The 21,696-nt window shown below is 43.4% G+C and overlaps 1 protein-coding gene across 11 annotated transcripts in view; it reads left to right on the top strand.

The window, feature by feature from the left end:
* Nucleotides 1–21,696, top strand: part of HIPK2 (homeodomain interacting protein kinase 2) — a 220,471-nt gene that overhangs the window by 100,225 nt on the left and 98,550 nt on the right. For 4 of the 11 annotated variants that reach the window (XM_074036132.1, XM_074036131.1, XM_074036130.1 and 1 more), the window contains exon 1: nucleotides 17,592–17,688. The exons of the other annotated variants lie outside the window; for them this stretch is intronic. In XM_074036132.1, coding sequence (XP_073892233.1) covers nucleotides 17,672–17,688 — 17 coding nt within the window. In that variant the 5' untranslated portion in view covers nucleotides 17,592–17,671. Of the gene's footprint in view, nucleotides 1–17,591; nucleotides 17,689–21,696 lie in introns of those variants that run through there. 11 annotated transcript variants of the gene reach the window in all.

Raw genomic sequence — 21,696 nt, 5'->3', positions numbered from 1 at the left:
GAAAACCTAGGCAATACCATTCAGGACATAGGCATGGCAAAGACTTCATGACTAAAACACCAAAAGCAATGGCAACAAAAGCCAAAATCGACAAATGGAATCTAATTAAACTGAAGCGCTTCTGCACAGCAAAAGATGCTATCATCAGAGTGAACAGGCAACCTACAGAATGGGAGAAAATTTTTGCAATCTATCCATCTGACAGAGAGCTAATATCCAGAATCTACAAAGAACTTAAACAAATTTCCAAGAAACAAGCAACCCCATCAAAAAGTGGCCAAAGGATATGAACAGACACTTCTCAAAAGAAGACATCTATGTGGCCAACAAACATACGAAAAAAAGCTTGTCATCACTGGTCATTAGAGAAATGCAAATCAAAACCACAATGAAATACCCCTCTCACCCCAGTTAGAATGGCGATCATTAAAAAGGAAACAACAGATGCTAGAGAGGATGTGGAGAAACAGGAACGCTTTTACACTGTTGGTGGGAGTGTAAATTAGTTCAGCCATTGTGGAAGACAATGTGATTCCTCAAGGATTCCATTGTGATTCCTCAAGGATCTAGAACCAGAAACACCATTTGACCCAGCAATTCCATTACTGGATATATACGCAAAGGATTATAAATCATTTTACTGTAAAGACACGTGCATACATATGTTTATTGCAGCACTGTTCACAATAGCAAAGACTTGCAGCCAACCCAAATGCCCATCAGTGATAGACTGGATAAAGAGAATGTGGCACATATACACCATGGAATACTATGCAGCCATAAAAAAGGATGAGTTCATGTCCTTTGCAGGTACATGGATGAAGTTGGAAACCATCATTCTCAGCAAACTAACACAGGAACAGAAAACCAAACACCGCCATGTTGTCACTCATAAGTAGGAGTTGAACAATGAGAACACTTGAATACAGGAAGGGGAACATCACACACCGGGGCCTATCAAGGGTGGTGGGCTAGGGGGAGGGATAGCATTAGGAGAAATACCTAATGTAGATAACTAGTCGATGGGTGCAGCAAACCACCATGGCACATGTATACCTATGTAACAAACCTGCACATTCTGCACATGTATCCCAGAACTTAAAGTATAATTTTAAAAAATAATGATAATAGAAAAGTGGCTTCATGTAGTCGTTAGCTTAGCTTGCTCTCTTGCCCTTCTGCCTTCCGCTGTGTGAGGGCTCAGCAAGAAGGCCCTCCCCAGACACCAAATGCCGGCACCTTGATCTTGAACTTCCCAGCCTCCAGAACTGTGAGAAATAAACTTTATATATTACCCGATGTCGAGTGTTCTCTTATAGCAGCACAAACAAACTAAGACATTTTCTGACTAAATGAAGTCACTTTACCCAGCTAGAAGGATAGTCACAGGATCGTTGTTTTATTGTTATTGTTGTTTAAAAAATGTGTGTGTGTGTGTGTGTGTGTATGTCAGTCTCCATATATATTATATATATTATATATATAATATTGGTCCCTCTCTCTCTCTACATACACACACACACACACGCGCGCACACACACACATTCCACATTAGAAATACTATGGTTTGGCCGGGCGCAGTGGCTCACGCCTGTAATCCCAGCACTTTGAAAGGCTGAGGCGGGTGGATCACCTGAGATCAGGAGTTCAAGACCAGCCTGGCCAACATGGTGATACCCCATCTCCACTAAAAATACAGAATTATCTGGGCATGGTGGCACATGCCTGTAATCTCAGCTACTCAGGAGGCTGAAGCAGTAGAATCACTTGAACCTGGGAGGCGGAGGTTGTAGTGAGCCGAGATCGCGCCATTGCACTCCAGCCTGGGCAACAAGAGCAAAACTATCTCAAAAAAAGAAAAAAAAGAAATACTATGGTTCTAAAATTTGGGTTTATGTGTCAATTGGATGTATGGCACTATTAATTTCAGTTTAATTCAGTTCAGTACATGTTTTTCGAGTACCTACTGTGTACAGGGAACTGTGTGAGGTACCTTGTGAGCACTTCACTTGCTCTCCAGAGATGCCTAGTGAGTGTTGCATTGCAGAAAAGAAGTGCTATGGCATGTTGGAAGAAGGGGGACTCATATCTAGCTTTGGTCTGTTGAACCAAATAAACAGATCTTCTAACTGTCTGTTCTTCCCTACTAGATCTAAGTGCTCACAGAAAAAGGGCTGTCATTCACTTTGTATACCCAGGACCTGGGAGGTGCTTGGCACATGGTGGGTAACCAACAAATATCTGTTAAATGGAGCACACTGGGTGAGCAGAAAGATGTGATGGAAGTCTGCGAGGCAGGCAGAGGCAAGTGTAGGACTCTGACTGTCAGTGATGGGTGTGAGGCTACTTCTGGTAAGGAGACTATTGTGTAGGCTCAGACACCTGCAGGAGGGCAACCAGAAGTTCAGCATGGGTGAGGCCAGGGATTCCCTTGCCAGGGTTAGCAAACTAGGGTCCACAGGCCAGCCCCATCCATTCATGTACCTGTGGTCTGTGGCAACTCTTGTGCCTTATCAGCAGACATGAGTAGATGCAGCAGAGAGGAGTTGCAGTATATAGATAGCCTGGTAAGCCGAAAAGACTTAGTATTTGTTTCTTTATGGAAAGAGTTTGTTGAACTCTGCCATAAAGGCATAGAACAAAAATGAGTGCAGTTACCTTAGGGGGCCCCATTGTAAAGTGGCGATGCATACTTGGTTCTCTTTTGATCGGGAGACTGACCTGATTGGAGATAGTATGGTTTAGGAAAGTTGACATGTGAGTGATTCGATGGACTGGAGCTTTTGGGAAAGGGACCAAGTATAAGAAAACCAATTAGGATATTACAGCCATCTGTTCAGGCATCATTGAAGAAAGAGCATCAGCTTGAGTCTTATCTAAGCATTGGGTTGGCATGTATTATCTCCTAGGCTAGAAACCGTTGCCCTTCTCCCAGTTCATGTCACTAAATTGGGGGTCCACCTCACAGCTCCAGAAACCTCAGGTCAACCCCACCCAACTGGTCACATGCTAACTTCCTCTCTGGTGATCTTTGCACAAACATTTAACTCACAGCATGGTATCTGGTTCTTGCTGACATCAACTTTGTAACTGTTTTCAGATTATTTTTTCTTTTCTCCACAGTAACTCTCAGGCTTCTTGAGGTCAGAACCATGCATTCTCGTTTTGCTCCTACCTCCCCACCTGCCTGCCCCTCATGCTGTGTCAAGTCCGCACGTGAGAAATAAGACAAGAGTCGGCCGGGCGCGGTGGCTCAAGCCTGTAATCCCAGCACTTTGGGAGGCCGAGGCGGGCGGATCACAAGGTCAGGAGATCGAGACCACAGTGAAACCCCGTCTCTACTAAAAATACAAAAAATTAGCCGGGCGCGGTGGCGGGCGCCTGTAGTCCCAGCTACTCAGGAGGCTGAGGCAGGAGAATGGCGGGAACCCGGGAGGCGGAGCTTGCAGTGAGCCGAGATCGCGCCACTGCACTCCAGCCTGGGCAACAGCGTGAGACTCCGTCTCAAAAAAAAAAAAAAAAAAAAAAAGACAAGAGTCACTGGCAGCGAAGTGAGTGCTGACATTTAAATATGGAAGCAAGTCTGGGCCTCCGGACTCCAAGCACCCAGTGCCTGTGGCCTTGCTCACTGTTTTTCATATGTTGTCCTCTGGTCTTGTTTGTAAAGTGACCTGTTGGACAACCTCTCAGTACCCTGAAGGGCAGTGACTGTGTCCACACCTCTTTGTGTTCTCGGTGGTTAGCATAATATTTTTAACAGAACAGACCCTTTTTAAATGTTTGGTGATGACACAGTCACTGAGCAGGATATGCTGTAAGAAGAAAACATACTCTCCCTCATTCTGTGAATTAGTCAGAATATTTCAGGTTAATAACGGTAAGAGCAAGCATCTGTTGGTCTGATGCACCAACATCTATCGGATCAAGCAATTAAGCCCATGTCAGTCATTTTGGTACAATAGAACTAAAATTAGACACAGCATAAATACAATCAAGACATGAGCACGTTTCCCAGCATTAGCCTTACGATAACAAAGGCAAATGCAGAAGCGTGCGGACTTCCAGGACGGGTCTGGAGATGGCTGTTCCAGAGAAGAGCCAGGGTGGATGGCAGGAAGCGGTGGCTGGGATGGAACCTCCAGTCCACATGTGACACCTCTTTTACATCTTCACCCTAAGCCCTACCAGGAGTTTGAAGTGCAAAAGTTTTAGAAATATAAACCAGGTTTTACTTAGTAATATTCATTAATGACCTAAACCAAGAGAGAATCTCCTACTTAATGAAGTGATTAATTAGCTCTGGGAATTGAAGTTGAAAACAGAAGACTAATTGATTAATAGATTACTGTGTTCGTTTTTCTTCCTTTCATGGAAAGGAGCCAGAATTTGGTCCATGCCAGGTTTGCTGCTTTGGGCTAGCACCATGCTGCCTGGAATCTGTTCTCGTCTTTCCCACGTAGCCTGTCTGCTTCCCATCCTGGTGCCTTTCTTCCTGCCCTCTCCACAGACGGAAGGCCCTCCGTTTAAAACCTTGCTCTTTCAGGCTCAGTGCGCATCTCATCCCCAGGATGGATTTGCGCTCTTCTGACACTACCGAGGTCTCCTTTAAGTCACCGCTTTACCTAATCAATACCATACGGCTTAGCATTTAATTTTTCTTATTGCTTTATGTGTGGAATAATGAAAAAGAATTAAAAGATTGAAAAACCAAACATCTCCCCTCACTTGCATTAGGCGTGTGAAATCTGACCTCACTGAGCTGGTGAGAGGCCTTCCCAACACAGCTGTGAGCACCAAATGAGGTGATGTAGGGAAGATTCCTTATAAACTAAAAAGTGCCGCACAACGTTTAGTTATTGGCATCATCAGTATGATTATTTTATATATTAATCTTAGCTTCTCTACTACATTTGTACTTAAAATCTCCAGCCAAAAGTCAGCAAATTTTTCTTTCTTTTTTTCTTTTTTTTGAGACAGAGTCTCACTCTGTCGTTCAGGCTGAAGTGCAGGGGGCTCATCTCACTGCAACCTCTGCCTCCTCAGCTCAAACGATTGTTCTGCCTCAGCCTCCCGAGTTGCTGGAACTACAGGCGTGTGCCACCATGCCTGACTACTTTTTTTTTTTTTTTTTTGTAGTAGAGAGAGGGTTTCACCATGGTGGCCAGGCTGGTCTTGAACTCCTGACCTCAGGTGATCCACTTGCCTCACCCTCCCAAAGTTCTGGGATTACAGGTGTGAGCCACCACGTCCTGTCAAAAGTCAGCAAATTTTTTAACATCCCTTATGAATGGGCTTTGCTCTGTGCCAATTTTAAAAAGTCGGACTTCTTCAAGTTACCTACCATCACTGTAGGTAGAAGGATAGGGAAGACCCCACATGAAACAGTTAGAGAACTTACATGATAATGGTAAGCACCTGGTGTCAGCCCAGTCTCTGTGTCCCTCCTCACAGCTCCCTCGGCCCCTGGGAGTCCTCACACAGATGTCTGTGACAGCCCTCAGCCTCCAGGGGCTTCCCCAACCCACTTAGTGTTACAAAAAGAAGCAGAAGCTGATCAGAGAGGAGGTTGGGGGAATTTGGCCGTGTGCTCAGAGGCACTGGTAGCGAAGTGACTTTTTCCCAGACAGGCTGGTCTCCCGTAAGAGGGAGAGAGAACTGACAGATTACACAAGAGAACAAGGCTCTGTCACCGTCAAGGTCAGAAGCCTGCCGCTACTCTCGTTATGTGTTGCTAGCCAACACACTCCTTCAGTTTGTTTCCAACTGATCATCTTTCTGTCTTCTGCCTTCCCAGTTCATAATCTGCGCTCTCTTCCCTCTCCATGGACCCCAGAGCAGATAGATCATTCTGTTGGTTTCAAATACAATTTAGTGGCCATCTTCCCTCCCATCTTTTTCATTAAAAAAAAAAAAAAAATGTTCTAACCACTGCTTTTCTAATCACCACTGTTCTAGCCACTAGGACTTTCTGTCCTCCACAAACCTATTGCTGTTAAAATATTTGTTTTGATTGTTCCAGGTGGTAAATGTTGCCTTATGGGCTTTGTTCCAACTTGCATTACTTTTTGCAAGGAGGATACTAAGTCAGTTCTAGTACATTGAGTCATACCATGACTGAGAATAGTGAAAGTGCAAATTCTTTATTAATACAGAAGTTAAAGATGAGGTAGTCATGTAGAAAACAACCTGCATTGATTAAATAAACTATGATTCTGGTTTAGTGATTCTAATTAATCACCAGAGTTAATAAAAATGTTACTTGTGGCTGGGCGCAGTGGCTCATGTCTATAATCCCAGCACTTCGAGAGACTCATCACCTGAGGTCAGCAGTATGAGACCAGCTTGGCCAACATGGCGAAACCCCATCTCTGCTAAAAATACAAAAAATTAGCCGGGTGTGGTGGCAGCACCTGTAGTTCCAGCTACTCAGGAGGCTGAGGCAGGAGAATCACTTGAACCTCGGAGGCAGAGATTGCAGTGAGCTGAGATTGCACCATTGTACTCCAGCTGGGGCTACAAGAGCAAAACTCCATCTCAAAAAAAAAAAAAGTCACTTGTAATTATTTTTTTGAAGTCTTCATGTTCTAAGTCAAGACTTAAACTAACCATTTTTTTTTTTTTTTAACAAATAGTTAATGGTTACTTGGTATGACATATTTAGAACTTCCCAGTAGTTTTTATCATCTTGACTGGTCTTCAGTATGAAAGATGTTTTATAATTTCATGCTAACTTACATAAATGTAGCATTTGATTTTCAAATAACTAAGTCACTAGCTAATCAGTTCTACTTATCTTCAAGTGTTATGAGGTAGATGTAAATTCCATGAGGGCAGGGAGTCACCCATAGGCGAATCATCTACTTTATTCCCTGCATTATCTTTAGCATCTAAATCAGTGTTCAGCATACACTGTGGTCACTAGATAAATATCGAACAAATGAATGAGTGAGCTATAGACATAAACTATAAGAAACTCATAAAAATCTTTTCTAAAAATATAGAATCATATATTATAATGTTAAACTTATACTGGAGGTATAAGTAGCAAACAAATAGGAGGAATTTAAAAATTCTTTGCCTCGAATCTGAACTATCACATTCAAGGCTTAGATTTTAGTGATGCCCATTTCTCATAAATGCATTAAAGTCACTCCATTAAAACTTGATTCTCAGCCAGGCACAGTGGCGCACGCCTGTAATCCCAGCAGTTTGGGAGGCCGAGGCAGACGGATCACCTGAGGTCAGGAGTTCGAGACCAGCCTGGCCAAACATGGCGAAACCCCGTCTCCAGTAAAAACACAAAAAAATTAGCTGGGTGTGGTGGCGTGCACCTGTAATCCCACATACTTGGACAGATGAGGCAGGAGAATTGCTTGAACCAGGAGACGGAGGTTGCAGTGAGCTGAGATCATGCCATTGCACTCTAGCCTGGGTGGCACAGCGAGAGACTCTGTCTCAAAAAAAAACTTTATTCTCAACTGAAAGTACCACCAGTGAGTCTAATCCATTTTGGTACACAGATCATATAAATAGTTCTTAATCGTCTTCAATTTTCTGATCTACATTCAGCAGTGTTTATGGAGACCGATGTAAAGATAGGTGCAGGGCAATTACAATGTTAGAAAAAATGTCACACTAGAAGTTCTTTTTAAGTAAGTCTATAAATAAAAAGTTCACCAGTGTTGTTTTCTATAAACCTGTCTTTGGTATAATTAGTATTTCTTTTAATTATTCTACTTTTTACCTTTAGAATCTTCTATTACTGTTTGACATGCCAATTTCAATTCCCTGAATTCCAGTTGTAATACTTTGTTTTCAAGTATTATAAAAATATCTTAATGTTCTTTCTGTAGCAGATCACTCTTTTGGTTCATTGTGTCCAGTTGTGGAGTTTTAAAGTGTTATTTTTCAAGTTGTAATGAGAACTAGAAGGTATTTAAACTTGGCTTTAAAAACCTATTTTGGGCCGGATGCAGTGGCTCACACCTGTAATCCCAGCACTTGGGGAGGCCGCGGTGGGCAAATCACTTGAGGCCAGGAGCTGGAGACCAGCCTGGCCAACGTGGCAAAATACTGTCTCTACCAAAAAGACAAAAATTAGCCAGGCATGGTGGTGCCCGCCTGTAATCCCCGCCACTAGGGTGGCTGAGGCAGGAGAATTGCTTGAATCCGGAAGGCAGAGAGGGCAGTGAGCTGAGATTGTGCCATTGCACTCCAGCCTGAACAGCAGAGGAAGACTCTGCCTCAAAAAAAAAAAAAAAAAAGGAAATAAAACCTATTTTGAACGATTGGGAATGCAAAGATGGCAGCTACACACCTCCCTGTTTAATTGCTCCAGTCAACAGGAATCATAAATAATTACACAATTTTTTTTTCTTTTTCCTTCACTTTTTTTGTTCTTTCTTTCTTTTTTTTTTTTTTTTTTCAAGACAAGGTCTTGCTCTGTCACCCAGGCTGGAGTGCAGTGGTGCCATCATGGCTCACTGCAACTTCAGTCCCCTTGGCTCAAGCGATCCTTCTGAGTAGCTGGGACTACAGGTGTGTGCCATCATGCCCAGCTAATTTTTTTTTAACTGATATTTTGTAGAGATAGGCTCGCATTATGATGCCCTGGCTGGTCTTGAACTCCTGGCCTCAAATGATCCTCCCTCTTCAGCCTCCCACAATGCTGGGGTTACAGGTGTGAGCCACCATCCCCAGCCACAGTTTCTTTTGACATATGAAGAGCTGGGTGCAATGTCCCGAATCTCAATTCAGAATGCAGATCAGGGGGACTCTTCGAGTCTGGCACCTCCGACCCGCCCAGAAAAACGACTGTGGTATAGAAGAACAGCCTTGTAGGACTTGAACCTTCTCAGGCCTGCCTCTCAAAACAACATGACTTGAAAATGTTTCGTTTTTCTTGTATGGTCTCACTTGCCAGACCTCCGAAAGCAATTTGAGAGTAATTTCAACCAAATCTTTTAGCAGGCCTTGTGAAAAATAAATTTAACCTGTTAATTGTGTGCCGTTTGGATTTGTCTTGGCATCTCAATAAGTAAAAGGTTAAAATGATGGCCACAAGAAGTCAATAAAGCTTGATTATTCCAGTTGAAAATTCATCCATGGGTACTCTTGTGCCTGGCTTTCGTGTTGACCTCATTGCCATATGACCACCATCAATAGCTCTTTATGTTTAATCAATTTCCTAAAAAAGCCACACACACACATTTATCGTGTTTGTAGTCTTTTTGTTCCATTATAGTTGATGTAGCCTAGCATTGTAGTTTTTGTGTGTGTGAAATATCTGACATTCTATGCTTTAGTACTTTTTATTTCATTACTTAATTGTGTCACCCCTGCCTGCCTCCCCAACCCCACTGACTGTGACAGTGTTTTTGCAAATGAAACAGTTCAGTGAGACCTGGGAATTTCCTATGGCATTTATGTGGTCTCACGCTCGTCTCTATTTGCCAGATATCATCCGTGTAAGAACCATGCTCAGTAGATACATTTTGGAGAACCAGTTATCTCGTTTTCTCATTCACCAATGAGTCTTGAAAGGCCGAATTCAAGAAAACAAGTTTTTAAGATCTTCCTCTCTCAGTCCACAAAAGAAAAAATGGGCTTATTACTGTCACCACTGCCTTTAATTATGTACAGTCACAATACAATTATCTCCCTATTTGGGTGTTATCTTCCCTGCCAGATCACCAACGCCTCAAAGTGAGAGAGCACAGCTTCTGTTTATTGTTCATCCTTTGAAATGACTTAAAAGGAAGCTGAGTACACAGTTGAACTCCTAGCCAGAGGGGATTGATCATGGTCTGGGGCTGGGGAGAGGACTCTGATCCTTCCCGAAAGGTCACTCTATCCAGAATGATAAGTCCTCAATTTTTAGAATATGGTTGTTAGGTAAAGGGATTAATTCAAGGAAGAGATTTTAAGACTGCATCATTGATTTTGTTGTTTTGGATAAGAACATGGAATTGGCTTTTCTGTAAATTGACTACATTATATAATGCACAGGTTAAAGTGATCCTGCCACTTGAATTCTTTCATGGTTATTTGATTATTTTCAGAATATCTTGACATTTGAAAGGCATACAGACAAAAGCCAATCATGTAAATAATTACATTTAGAGGAGTAAAAGGCAGCCATCAGTCTTTTTTTACTTCACCATTTTTAACCATTTGGATTCAAAGCTGGATTTTATTTCAACTAAATAGAACAGTTATATCCAATTTAATGTGCAACTGTAACCAGTCAGACCCAGAAATTTTGAATGGCATTTGTAACTTTTAATCACAAAATTAATGGCATTAAATTCTAACAGAATAGATTCTATTTGTTAATTTTTTCTAATCAAACTTCAGATATTTATTCATGCCTCAGGTGAGAAATGTCTCACCAGACACCAGTTAAATGAAAAGTAAATCATACCTTTTTTTTTCTTTTTTTTTTTTTTTTTTGAGGTGGAGTCTCGCTCTGTCACCCAGGCTAGAGTGCAGTGGCACAATCTCGGCTCACTGCAAGCTCTGCCTCCCGGGTTCAGGCCATTCTCCTGCCTCAGCCTCCCGAGTAGCTGGGACTACAGGCACCCGCCACCTCGCCTGGCTAATTTTTTGTATTTTTAGTAGAGACGAGGTTTCACCATGTTAGCCAGGATGGTCTCGATCTCCTGACCTCATGATCTACCCACCTTGACCTCCAAAAGTGCTGAGATTACAGGTGTGAGCCACCACGCCCGGCCAGTAAATCATACCTTTTTAAAATAGCATTTCACATTAATTATACTTATTTAGTTAACATTGAGGTTGTCTATTATTGCATAAGATACCGTTGATTTTAGTTGCATATCATATGCAGGTAACTGCTTGCTTGCTTTTTTTTTTTTTTTGAGACAGAGTATCGCTTTGTCACCCAGGCCGGAGTGCAGTGGCACGATCTCAGCTCGCTGCAACCTCCACCTCCTGGGTTCAAGCTATTCTCCTGTCTCAGCCTCCTGAGCAGCTGAGATTACAGTGCATGCCACCGTGCCCAACTAGTATTTGTATTTTTAGTAGAGACAGGGTTTCATCATATTGGTCAGGCTGGTCTCGAACTCCTGACCTCAGGTGATCCACCCATCTCAGCCTCCCAAAGTGATGGGAATACAGGCACACACCACCACTCCCGGCCACAAGTAACTGCTTTCTTTGTTCTTACCCAAAAGATAAGCCAAAGTAAAATAGAATATATTTGCTACTTAATACCTATGAAACTAGATTGTTCTAATGTATAAAGGAAATTGACCAATATGTTTTATATATTATACAAATGTACAAATATTTTCCTGAGAATCTGGCAATGTTTCTAAAAAGCAGCTCATTCTTTCCTGTTGTTTTCTGATGATAAAAGCCAGTGAGTCAGTGCCACTTCTGAAATGGCAGTCACTACATTAGGATCCTGTAGCAGTGATTCAGCACCAGGTTAGTGACACTCTGCCATGTTACCAGTTGTCACAAAGGGTGGATCAAAAATTATAAAATTAATTTAAAACTATGTATGTGTGCAGTTCTTCTAAAGGTCAGTTTTTCAAATCATATCAGCAGCCATGAATATTTTTATATCCTTTTACCTGATAATCTCATTCCTTAAAATTACAAGTAATTAATTTTTTAAAAGCTGTATGCGTATATGTGATTATCCAACTGTTTCTAAAGATTAAATATTAAAAACAACCAAAATCAGCAAATGAGCAGTAACAAAGTTTGTAAGACGGAATATTAATAATTGGTGGACTTGATTATAAGTAGAAAGACCAAAACTATGCAAGGGTAATTATAGGCTATCAAGTGACAAAATTATATGATACTGTGATTACAACTATGTATTTAAGGAGTTAAATGAAAATATATTGTGTTAGAGTTAGAATGTGTGTGGTTTTTTTGTTGTTGTTTTTTTTAAGGGAATCTCGCTCTGTTGCCCAGGCTGGAGTGCAGTGGTGCAATCTCGGCTCACTGCAACCTCCGCCACCCAACAAGGTTCAAGCGATTCTTCTGCCTCAGCCTCCCGAGTAGCTGGGATTACAGGCACCTGCCACCACACCCAGCTAATTTTTGTATAGCAGCAGAGACAGGTTTCGCCATTTTGGCCGGGCTGGTCTCGAGCTCCTGACCTCAGGCCATCCACCCACCTCAGCCTCCTAAAGTGCTAGGATTATAGATGTGAGCCACTGCTCCCAGCCAGAATGTGGATTTTTTTAATTTTGTTTTTTTCATGTTGTTACAAAGTCGTCTAATACATTTCTGATATGTTTTTGATGCACTTTATGGAGGACTAGAAGGCATCAGTCCATATCCCCAAAATATGGTGTCTTGTTGTACTGTGGTGCCTCTTAACAAAAATGATTGCATTCTTTTGTGGCATTCTAAAAGAGTGACTGCTTTACTGAGAGTCTCTGACCTACTCCCAGAAAGTTATTTACTCTGTGGGACAGTTCGTTCTGTTGCATCTTATCTGAATACTGAAAACTCCAAGGAAGAAGATGATATTTACCAGTACATAAACTGACATTTTGGCACCTAATCTTTGACTTTAAGAAGCGCCAGAGGACCCTTGATGGTTCCAGTGAGCCCTTTCTCTTCTGTGCTTTCGTGGCGAAGGCCTCTTTCAGAGGACACACCACGGTAGCCCCTGCTCCTCAAGTCTCAGAAGGCCTGAACCCATGGTAGCTGGAAATAATAGCTTGACATTCCCACCTCATTTTAAACTGTGATTTTTTTTAAAAAACACTCTTCTTGACCTTTTCTTTGAAGGAGGACCAAAACAGGTAAAACATTGCTCTTCAGTATGCCAGTGAATTATTTTGACAATGGCAATCTCCCAAAACAGGCTACCATGTCATCCCTACCCTTTTCTCTTGGGTATCTTTGATTGGGTGTCATTGCCAGTCCTTATGGAAATTGGCTTCTGGCCCCCGACAGTCACTGTCTATCGGCAGGACCTATCACATAATTGCTATCTTGAAAGCACCATCTGGGCAGCTCAGTGTTTAAAAAAAAAAAAAGAAAAGAAAAAACAGACCTCCTTATTGACTTGAAAGAGCTTACAGTCTAGTTGTAAACAGAAGACATGAAATGACTGAAGAATGTTCTCAAAGCTCAACATGAACAAGTCACATTACAGACATGTGAACGGAACTGAATGCCACAGGACCTTGAACAAATGGGCATCTGGATCATAGTAGCCAGAGATGGCACTGGGTGCCCAAATGGAGTGAGCATGCATGGAAGGAAAAGTGAAGGGCTAGGCACTCATTTAGAAGCGAGGAGTTTGGTAATATAATGAGGATAAAGAACGCTTGCAGATTTCTGGTTGGTGGGTAGCAGAATAAAAATTGTGACTAAGCACGATGGATGGATGGAGGGAGGGAGGGAGGGAGGGAAGGATGGAGGGAGGGAGGGAGGGATGGATGGATGGATGGATGGAGGGAGGGAGAAAGGGAGGGATGGAGGGATGGAGGGAGGGAGGGAGGGATGGATGGATTCATGGATTCATGGATTCATGTGGCCAGGAAGCTGAAGGCAGGAGTCTATCCAGGAGAGCCAGGTCAGTGCATGCATAGCTAGGGCATAAGCTAAGAAAATGGGGAAGACACAGCAAATTCCTGATACTTTACATAAAAGGAGTCTGTTGGGTTTTATTTTAAAAGTGTTGAATGTGAGACAAAAATGATGAAGGGTTGGGATCCCTAATGTAGATGAATAGCTTTGTTTCAGGTTTGCCCTGCTGGGCACAGCAGGTCACACCTGTAATCCCAGCACTTTGGGAGACCAAGGCAGGAGGATTTCTTGAGCCCAGGAGTTCAATACCAGCCTGGGCAACATAGTGAGACCCCCATCTCTGTAAAAAATTCAATAATCAACCTGGCATAGTGGCATGCAACTGCAGTCCCCACTACTCAGGAGGCTGAGATGGGAGGACCATCTGAGCCCAGGAGGTCTAGGCTGCGGGGAGCCATGATGGTACCACTGCATTCCAGCCTGGGTGACAGAGCAAGACCCTGTCTAAAAAAAAAGAGAGAGACAGAGAGAAAGAATGAAGAAGGGTAACCAAGGAAAGAGCTGGAAGGAATTTTAAGCCTTTAGAAACCGTTGTTATGGTGGTGTTAGGGACACTCTGTATTAAGGTCAGAGGAAGGAGTCTGAGCTGCTTGTTGGTGTGTAGTAAATAGCTGATATCTGTAGGATGTCTATGCAAATGATTAAGGTAAAAAATTAGGGAGCAGTTAGGAGCAGAGATTGGGTTTTTTGATCATTTCTGCTTTGGCTGAGTTAATATGCGGAAGGAAAAGCTAGCTGAAAGTCAAAGGGACACCTAAGTTAATGGTGGAGAGCGAGAAAGGAGACAGTAGAGAAATTGAGGGCTACAGTACAGCTTAGAGCCGCTCACTACCAAAAGAAGAGACCAGCAGAGGTGGCCCTCATTGTCCCCTGAAAGGGATGTTGCACCACAGCAGGAAGGGTGGAAGCCATGTGGGAGGAATAAAAATCAAGAGCTTGCGGGAGAAAAATCCTCAAACTACTTTTTTTTTTTTTTTTGAGACAGTCTCACTGTGTTCCCCAGGCTGGAGTGCAGTGGCGTGATCTTGGCTCACTGTCACCTCCGACTCCCAGGTTCAAGCGATTCTCCTGCCTCAGCCTCCCTAGTAGCTGAGATTACAGGCACCCGGCACCACGCCTGGCTAATTTTGTATTTTTAGTAGAAACGGGATTTTGCCATGTTGGTCAGGCTGGTCTCGAACTCCTGGTCTCAAGCAGTCCACCTACCTTGGCCTCCCAAAGTTGCTGGGATTACAGGCTTGAGCCACTATACCCAACCCCTCAAGCTACTTATTGTAGTTGAGAAAGAAGGGTGCAGATGACAGGAAAAATAAGTAGTTGAATGCAAAGTGAGATTAAGGTGAGATATTGGGTGGGTGGATGGGTGGGTTGGTTGGTTGGTTGGTTGGTTGGTTTGCTTGCTCGTTTGACTTCAGGAGAAACCTGGATCAGATTGGGCATGAGGGACGGACACTGAAGCGAGATGACCAAGTGTGAAAGGAGAGTCGTCAGGGACTCAGGGGACCAAGCGTGGGGGCAGAGTCCTCCTTGAAGAACGGCCCCTTGGCCCAGGCCTCTGGGGTTTGTTCGCTGGTCAGCCTGTATGTGGACACTGGCTTGGCAGAAGTTGAGGACAAGAATATTTCTGAGAGCTGGTGAAGGAAGACTCTTGGGCTGGCATTACGGGTGGGCTTCGGGAAAGCAGGAGATAGAATTGAGGAAGTTCCTGGCTACTTCCTTCTCCTTGCTTAGTCTGTCTCCAGCTTCCAAGGTCAGCATTGTGGAGAATGCTAACGTCTCAAGGTTAAATTTTACCCCGGAGTCGAATTGAATTTAACTTTTACATTTTATTTGTTTGTTTCTAATGTTTCAAAACCCTGTTTTACTCAAAGCTATTTACAGTTTCTGTTGGGTTGGGATCCCTAACATAGATGAATAGCTTTGTTTCAGGTCGGCCCTGCCTGGAGCCCCTCCTTCCCACCAGTTACCTTTATGGGTACCTATGGTTTGGCTTAGAATACCAGTAAAACTCCAGTAGACACAGCTGAGGTGCTCTTTTTAGTTTCTGAAGGATTTTCAGTGCAGTGTCCTATCCCAGCGTCAGGACAATGGAGGAAGCCCGTGAGGCCTCCATCTCATCAGTGGCAGAGCCGGCTTCGGGGCCGCTGTGGCTCTCCAGCCGCATTGCACTGCTGCCTTCCTCGTTAGGAAGAAAGCTGAATTAGGTGACCTCCAGTCCAGCCTTCCAAGTAAGGCTTCTGTGAATCCATGGCTGTAAGTATTTGAATATCATATAAAGAAGGTGAAGGTCAGTGGAGACCAGAACCTGGAGGGGAAGCTTCATGGTGGAGGGGACTTGAAGTGCACTTTGAAAGGTTCGTGGGCATGAGAAGGGCAGGATGCAGGGAGAGTTCCTGGGCTAAGGGAAATGTGAGCAGGAATTAGTATCGAAGGTCGAAGGTCGTGGACAGAAAGGGGGTGGCCTGAAACCCAGCCCGAGGCGATGGCGGCCAATGGGAAGGTGGGGTCTCATGACAGAGAGCCCTGATAGTCAGAGACAAGACTTGGATAGTGTCAAGAATGTCTGAACAACAGGGCAACCTGAAGAAAGTGACATTTCGGCCCGGGCACAATGGCTCACGCCTGTAATCCCAGCACTTTGGGAGGCCGAGGCCGGCAAATCACTTGGTATCAGGAGCTTGAGACGAGCCAGGCCAACATGATAAAACCCCGTCTTTACTAAAAATATAAAAATTAGCTGGGTGTGGTGGTGTGCCCCTGTAATCCCAGCTACTTGGGAGGCTGAGGTAGGAGAACCACTTGAACCTGGGAGGTGGAGGTTGCAGTGAGCCAAGATTGCACCACCCACTGCACTCCAGTCTGGGTGACAGAGCACGACTCCATCTCAAAAAAAAAAAAAAAAGAAAGTGGGTTTTAGGAAACTTCACCTGGCAGTGGTACACAGGAGAGAGAGCTAGGGACAGGCTTGTACAACCCTGGTATATGGCCCGAGTGGTAAACTCAACCTGAATGTGATTGATTCCCAAGGAAATTTCTTACAGGATTTCTTTGGCAAGTGGTTTATAAGCAACTATAGAAAGACCACAGGGTACCCATGTGACCTCACTGAGGATAAAGGCATGCCAAATGAATCCCATTTATTTTCTTCATAACATTCTCAGAGAGTTCTGGCAGGGAAATAACAGACAAATCCTTACCTTTATACAGTGCTTTCCTGCTAAAAGTACATTCTAAATTTCAACTAGGCATTTGACAAGTGTGTGAAATTCTATGAGCAAGATGGAGAAACGCAGATTGGAGAGTGGTGCCGCTGGCTGGATTTTAGCTAAGGACTGTACTCAAAGAGCGTGGATTAAAGAGGGCGAGGTCCCTTGTAGATGCTGCAGAAATCTATGTGAGTGAATTGAATGAAGACATAAAAGGCTTTTTAGCACTTTTGTGGGTAACACCCTTTGGAAGAATAAATAAGATCCCAGATGAGGGAATCACAATTGAAAAAGATCTCAATAGAGGACAGAAGCGAAGCTGAACATAAAACATGTGGTGAGAATAATATAGTCTTAGCAAGTATGTTTTAAAAATCAATTAATGTGAAAAACCTGAAATGATATTAAAAGACTCTGGGAGGAGGGAGAGGCTTTGGGGGAGATAGTTGTATAAGGATGAATGGTTAGTATCAGATGGCTGTCAAAAGGGTTAATGCAATCTTAGGAGAGTAAGAAAAACAGTATTTAGAGCAAGCTTGTCCAGCCTGCAGGCTGCATGCAGCTCAGGACAGCTTTGAATGTGGCCCAACACAAATTCCTGAACTTCCTTAAAACATTGTGAGATTTTTTTGTGTATGATTTTTTTTTTTAAACTAATCAGCTATCATTAGTGTTAGTGTATTTTATGTGTGATGCAAAACAATTCTTCTTCTGATTAGAGCAAGGGAGATAATGGCCCCATTGTGTTATGTTACATGTGGTACATTTTTATATTCATTTTATTGTGGGAGGGCCGTTATACTTTTGATGTGAAGGGTAACAGAAGGATCTGGGGATGTGTTTGAGCGTGGAGAAGAAAGGAGAAGACGCCAAGGTTCATGACCACTGTCTTCAAGTATGTAAAAGATAGCCATGTTGAAGACACCACAGACGGGAGGATTTGTCCTGCACTTCTCCGGTGGGCACACTTAGGGCATTCTAAGCTGGGCAGATGTTTGACTTCATGAGCAGCTCATCCGTGGAGAGCAGAACAGGTTTGGTGTACAGCTGTCAGGGATTCTGTAGAAGAGACGCTTATATTGGGTGTCGGATTGTTCTCAGGGTTTCCAGTGTGTTAAGTATTACCCAGTGGTGTGCCGGAGCCATTCATACCAGCTTGCAGGAGCTGGTTGTTAAATAATCAGGATTCTTAAGGGCTAGTAGTTAAAATGTTGTTTGCTTGAAATGGGCCATGGAGGTAGTATTTATACCAAGGAAATTGACAATAGATCAACCCCACCCCTCTCCCCGCAGTGTCAGCATGCCAGCATACCACCCGGGTTATCCATAATAAAAAGGTATCTATTAGAAGCCGGGATTCTCTGGAATGTGGAAGAGCAGATGGGGGTGGGAACATCCATGTGCATGTTCTTTGGAGTTTTCAGATTCTGTTTCCTTGTTAATGGTGCGTAGCTCCCCTTTGGTGCTCATACCACTTCCTATCTCCTGCCAAGATCTGGGGCCTGTGAGTTTCTCTGTCACTGGATCTGCCAGGAAAACGCAGATATCTTCTGTTGCTTGGAATAATTCTTTCCTTGTTATGCATCTAGACTGGCTAGCCCTCTGTGAGAGGTGCCTCCCACCTCATTCTTAGCACTAGCCTCGAGGACTGTGAATATCAGATGAATTCAAGCAGTGAAATAGGATTTGGAAACACCTGGGCTGTTGAGAACAAGTGATTATCGGAGCAAGGTCCAACCCACAAATATAACAAAGCCCCGCAGGCCATATGGCAATAACAGCCCAACCGATGGGGACTTCAGGTTGACGTCAGATCAGCCTGTCCCCATGCTGCCTGGGCAGAGAGCAAACAATGACTTTATTTCTGTCATTTTTATCTCCCTTATTTCTTTGTAAAAAGGATTTAAATAAAGTCTGAGTCATGATGTAACCAGGAAAAGCAAATGTCCTGTGGTATACATGATAGGCAAATTCAGCTGTGGTCATGCAAATTGTATTTGAGTTTGGTTGAGGCTCTAATTTAAAAAAAAAAAAAAAAAAAAAAAGCTGGTTGTTTTTACTTTTCTTAGTTGCCTACTGTGTTCCATTTGAAACCCTAAAGGCTTTGCCATTTTCCCCAAGGATGCCTACTTCCCACTCTTTCCTTTAGTAGTTTCCCAAGAAACAGACAAGAACACCTTGACCAGTGAGGCTACAACCAGATATGAGCTTCTCAAACTGTGGGAGGCCATTCCAGTAAAGTGTGTATTGCCAGCCAGTGAACTGTTTGTTTTTGATAAAAGGTTTTCTTGGCAAAACAACCTGCCCAAAGGTGATTTTTGAACCATGGAACAACTCTGCATTTCAAAATTCAAATTATGAGTAAGAGAGTTGAAGTATAGGGGCTGCATTTAATATGCAGTTATATATTGGGAAGCTATAAATAGGTCTATTTTTGAAGAGACTAAACCCAAGTAAAGATTAGCTATATGCCTCTATGATGGTGGCATACATAGAAGGGTCAGGGAGAACTGAATAAAGAAAAGAAAGAAATAACCCTAATTTTCTAATAGGGTGTCAGGAAGAAAAGAGCAGAAACGAGGGAGAGTGCAGCTCTAGCCAGCCAGAAATTCATGGGCTGGAGACACACCCTTTAAAGGAAGGGTCTGTGGCATAGGCCAAGGACAGGGAATAAAGAGAAAACTGAATTCCTACTGCAGAGACTACAGAATAGCAGCAGCAGAGGTGACAGTGACGACCATATTAACCAGAGTCCAGACCTGGGACAGTAATAGCCCAAGCAGGAATCTCTCTCTAGCCATGCACAGGCTGCAGCTGCAGCCAGGGGTCTGTGCTGGGTCCTCTGGCCAGAGCTCTGACCCCGCAGCTCAGGGCCAGGGAACCCACTGAAAAGATGGACTCAAGAAAGGCCGCTACTACTTGAAGGGTGCAGAAAGAGTCGGATGTCATTAAATCATGCCTGTTGAATCTTCAGCTGTGTGAAATGGCTTATCTGTGAATGCTTTTAGAGTAGAAAATTTGGTCTGAATGGCCTAATTGTGATGCGTGGCAGGGAAAAGGTTAAGACAAGAGACAGTCCCAGGAAAGAAGTAGGGCAGTGAGGGACATGTGGACACAAGGGGCATAGAAAAGCAACGGAGTTCATTAAGGTAGTGCTCCTCAGTGAAAAAATCCCTGCCGGCCCCCTTGCAGCAGAGACAGGGCCCTATTGTTTTTGGTCAGCCAATACCAATACCACATGCCGTCGGCCTCAGTGAGAAATCTGTCCATCAGTCAGTGTTTAGCCTTCCCCAATGAGGGTTCCCAGGGAGAAATAAGCCCTCCTGCTTTAAGACATCCATTGTAATGAATCGAGTCCTCTCCTGGCCACTGAGAGTGGTATATAGGAGGGTTACAGTCACACAGATCGTTTTCTGTGTTCTGTAGTTCAGATAGAAAACCCTGGTTGAGAAAGACTGGTAGTGCAGTGACCCAGAACTGGCCTTCCAATATAAAATCAGCACGCACTTCAGCAACCTGGGGTTTTGCCTGAAGGAGATGGCAGGAAGCAGTTGTAATAAAAGGGCACTTGGAATTAGGATGTACAAAACAAGATCTTATCCCCACCTTCACAGCGCCTCCCAACTCTGCCGTACCTACCAGAACTCTGATTGTCCCCTTTTCCTACTTAGGTTATATATTGTCAAAGACTCTTCTCTGTCCAAATTTCTGGTATTTGGTTTATAAAATAAGTTAAAGTAGTGTGGGCATTAAATTAGTTTCTATGGAGAAAATTTTGGTTTCACTTTCCTACTTCTCATGAAGTCACTTTCCATGAAAATAATTCAGTGGAATTGAAAACTCTTGACTCATCTTCATTTCATAACATGGCCATTTGTGTAGCATATATACATTGAATGATTTGAGTGAGTGAATGAGTTAATTAAATGTACAATGAAGTTTGTCAAATATGTCAACACTCTGTTGGTCTTTTCCCCGTTCATTCTTTTTTTTTTTTTTTTTTTTTTTTTTGAGACGAAGTTTCACTGTTGTCACCCAGGCTGGGGTGCAGTGGCACGATCTCTGCTCACTGCAACCTCCGCCTCCTGGGTTCAAGTGATTCTCCTGCCTCAGCCTCCGGAGTAGCTGGGATTACAGGCAGACACCACCCCGTCCAGCTAATTTTTCTGTTTTTAGTGGAGATGGGGTTTCACCATGTTGCTCAGGCTGGTCTAGAACTCCTGACTTCAGGTGATCCCCTGTTCATTCTTAAGGTGATCAAGTGGGAATGGCTGCTACCATCTTACGACTGAGGGAACTTAGGCTCATAACATTTAAGTGACTCAACCAGGAACACAAAGTACATAGTGACAAGGTCATGTGGAGAACCCAGGTCTCCTGATCCCTATGCAGACCTCTTAAAGGGCATCTGGAAGAATAGTGGCCAGTCACATGGTATGACACAAAATAAGTCAATCAGTTGTGTTTTCGTGAGCACCTATTATGTGACACTGTGTTCAGTGATAAGGCTGTCCAAGAAAAGAAGATGCTGTGTTTCTGTTTTTTTGTGTGTGTGTTTTTTTTTAATCAAGAAGCTTATAGCTTAATTGGAGAGATAACTGCTACACCTAGAAACAAGTGCCTGGCATGACTCTTATAGTTTAATGGAAGGTGTGTGAAGGGAAAGAAGAGCCTTCTGGAAGGCACCAAAAAGTTCCTCAGTAAGAACTGAAACTGAACATTGTGCAGAGATAGCACTGGGTCATTCCAGAGGCCAATGAGAGTAACGGTCTACCCAGGCAGGGGATTATGGCCAAGAATCATTTGGGTGGAGGCAGAATGTGCTGGTCCTGTCTCTATCTGGAGATGTGCAGCTGAAGGTGAAGTCTGATAAGCTCAGCATAGATAAGTCCTGGGGATTTGA

The sequence above is a fragment of the Macaca fascicularis genome, chromosome 3, assembly GCF_037993035.2.
Source record: "Macaca fascicularis isolate 582-1 chromosome 3, T2T-MFA8v1.1".
Taxonomy (NCBI): Eukaryota; Metazoa; Chordata; class Mammalia; order Primates; family Cercopithecidae; genus Macaca; species Macaca fascicularis.
The sequence above is the reverse complement of the archived record's forward strand: the minus strand, read 5'-3'. Positions and strand labels throughout refer to the sequence as shown.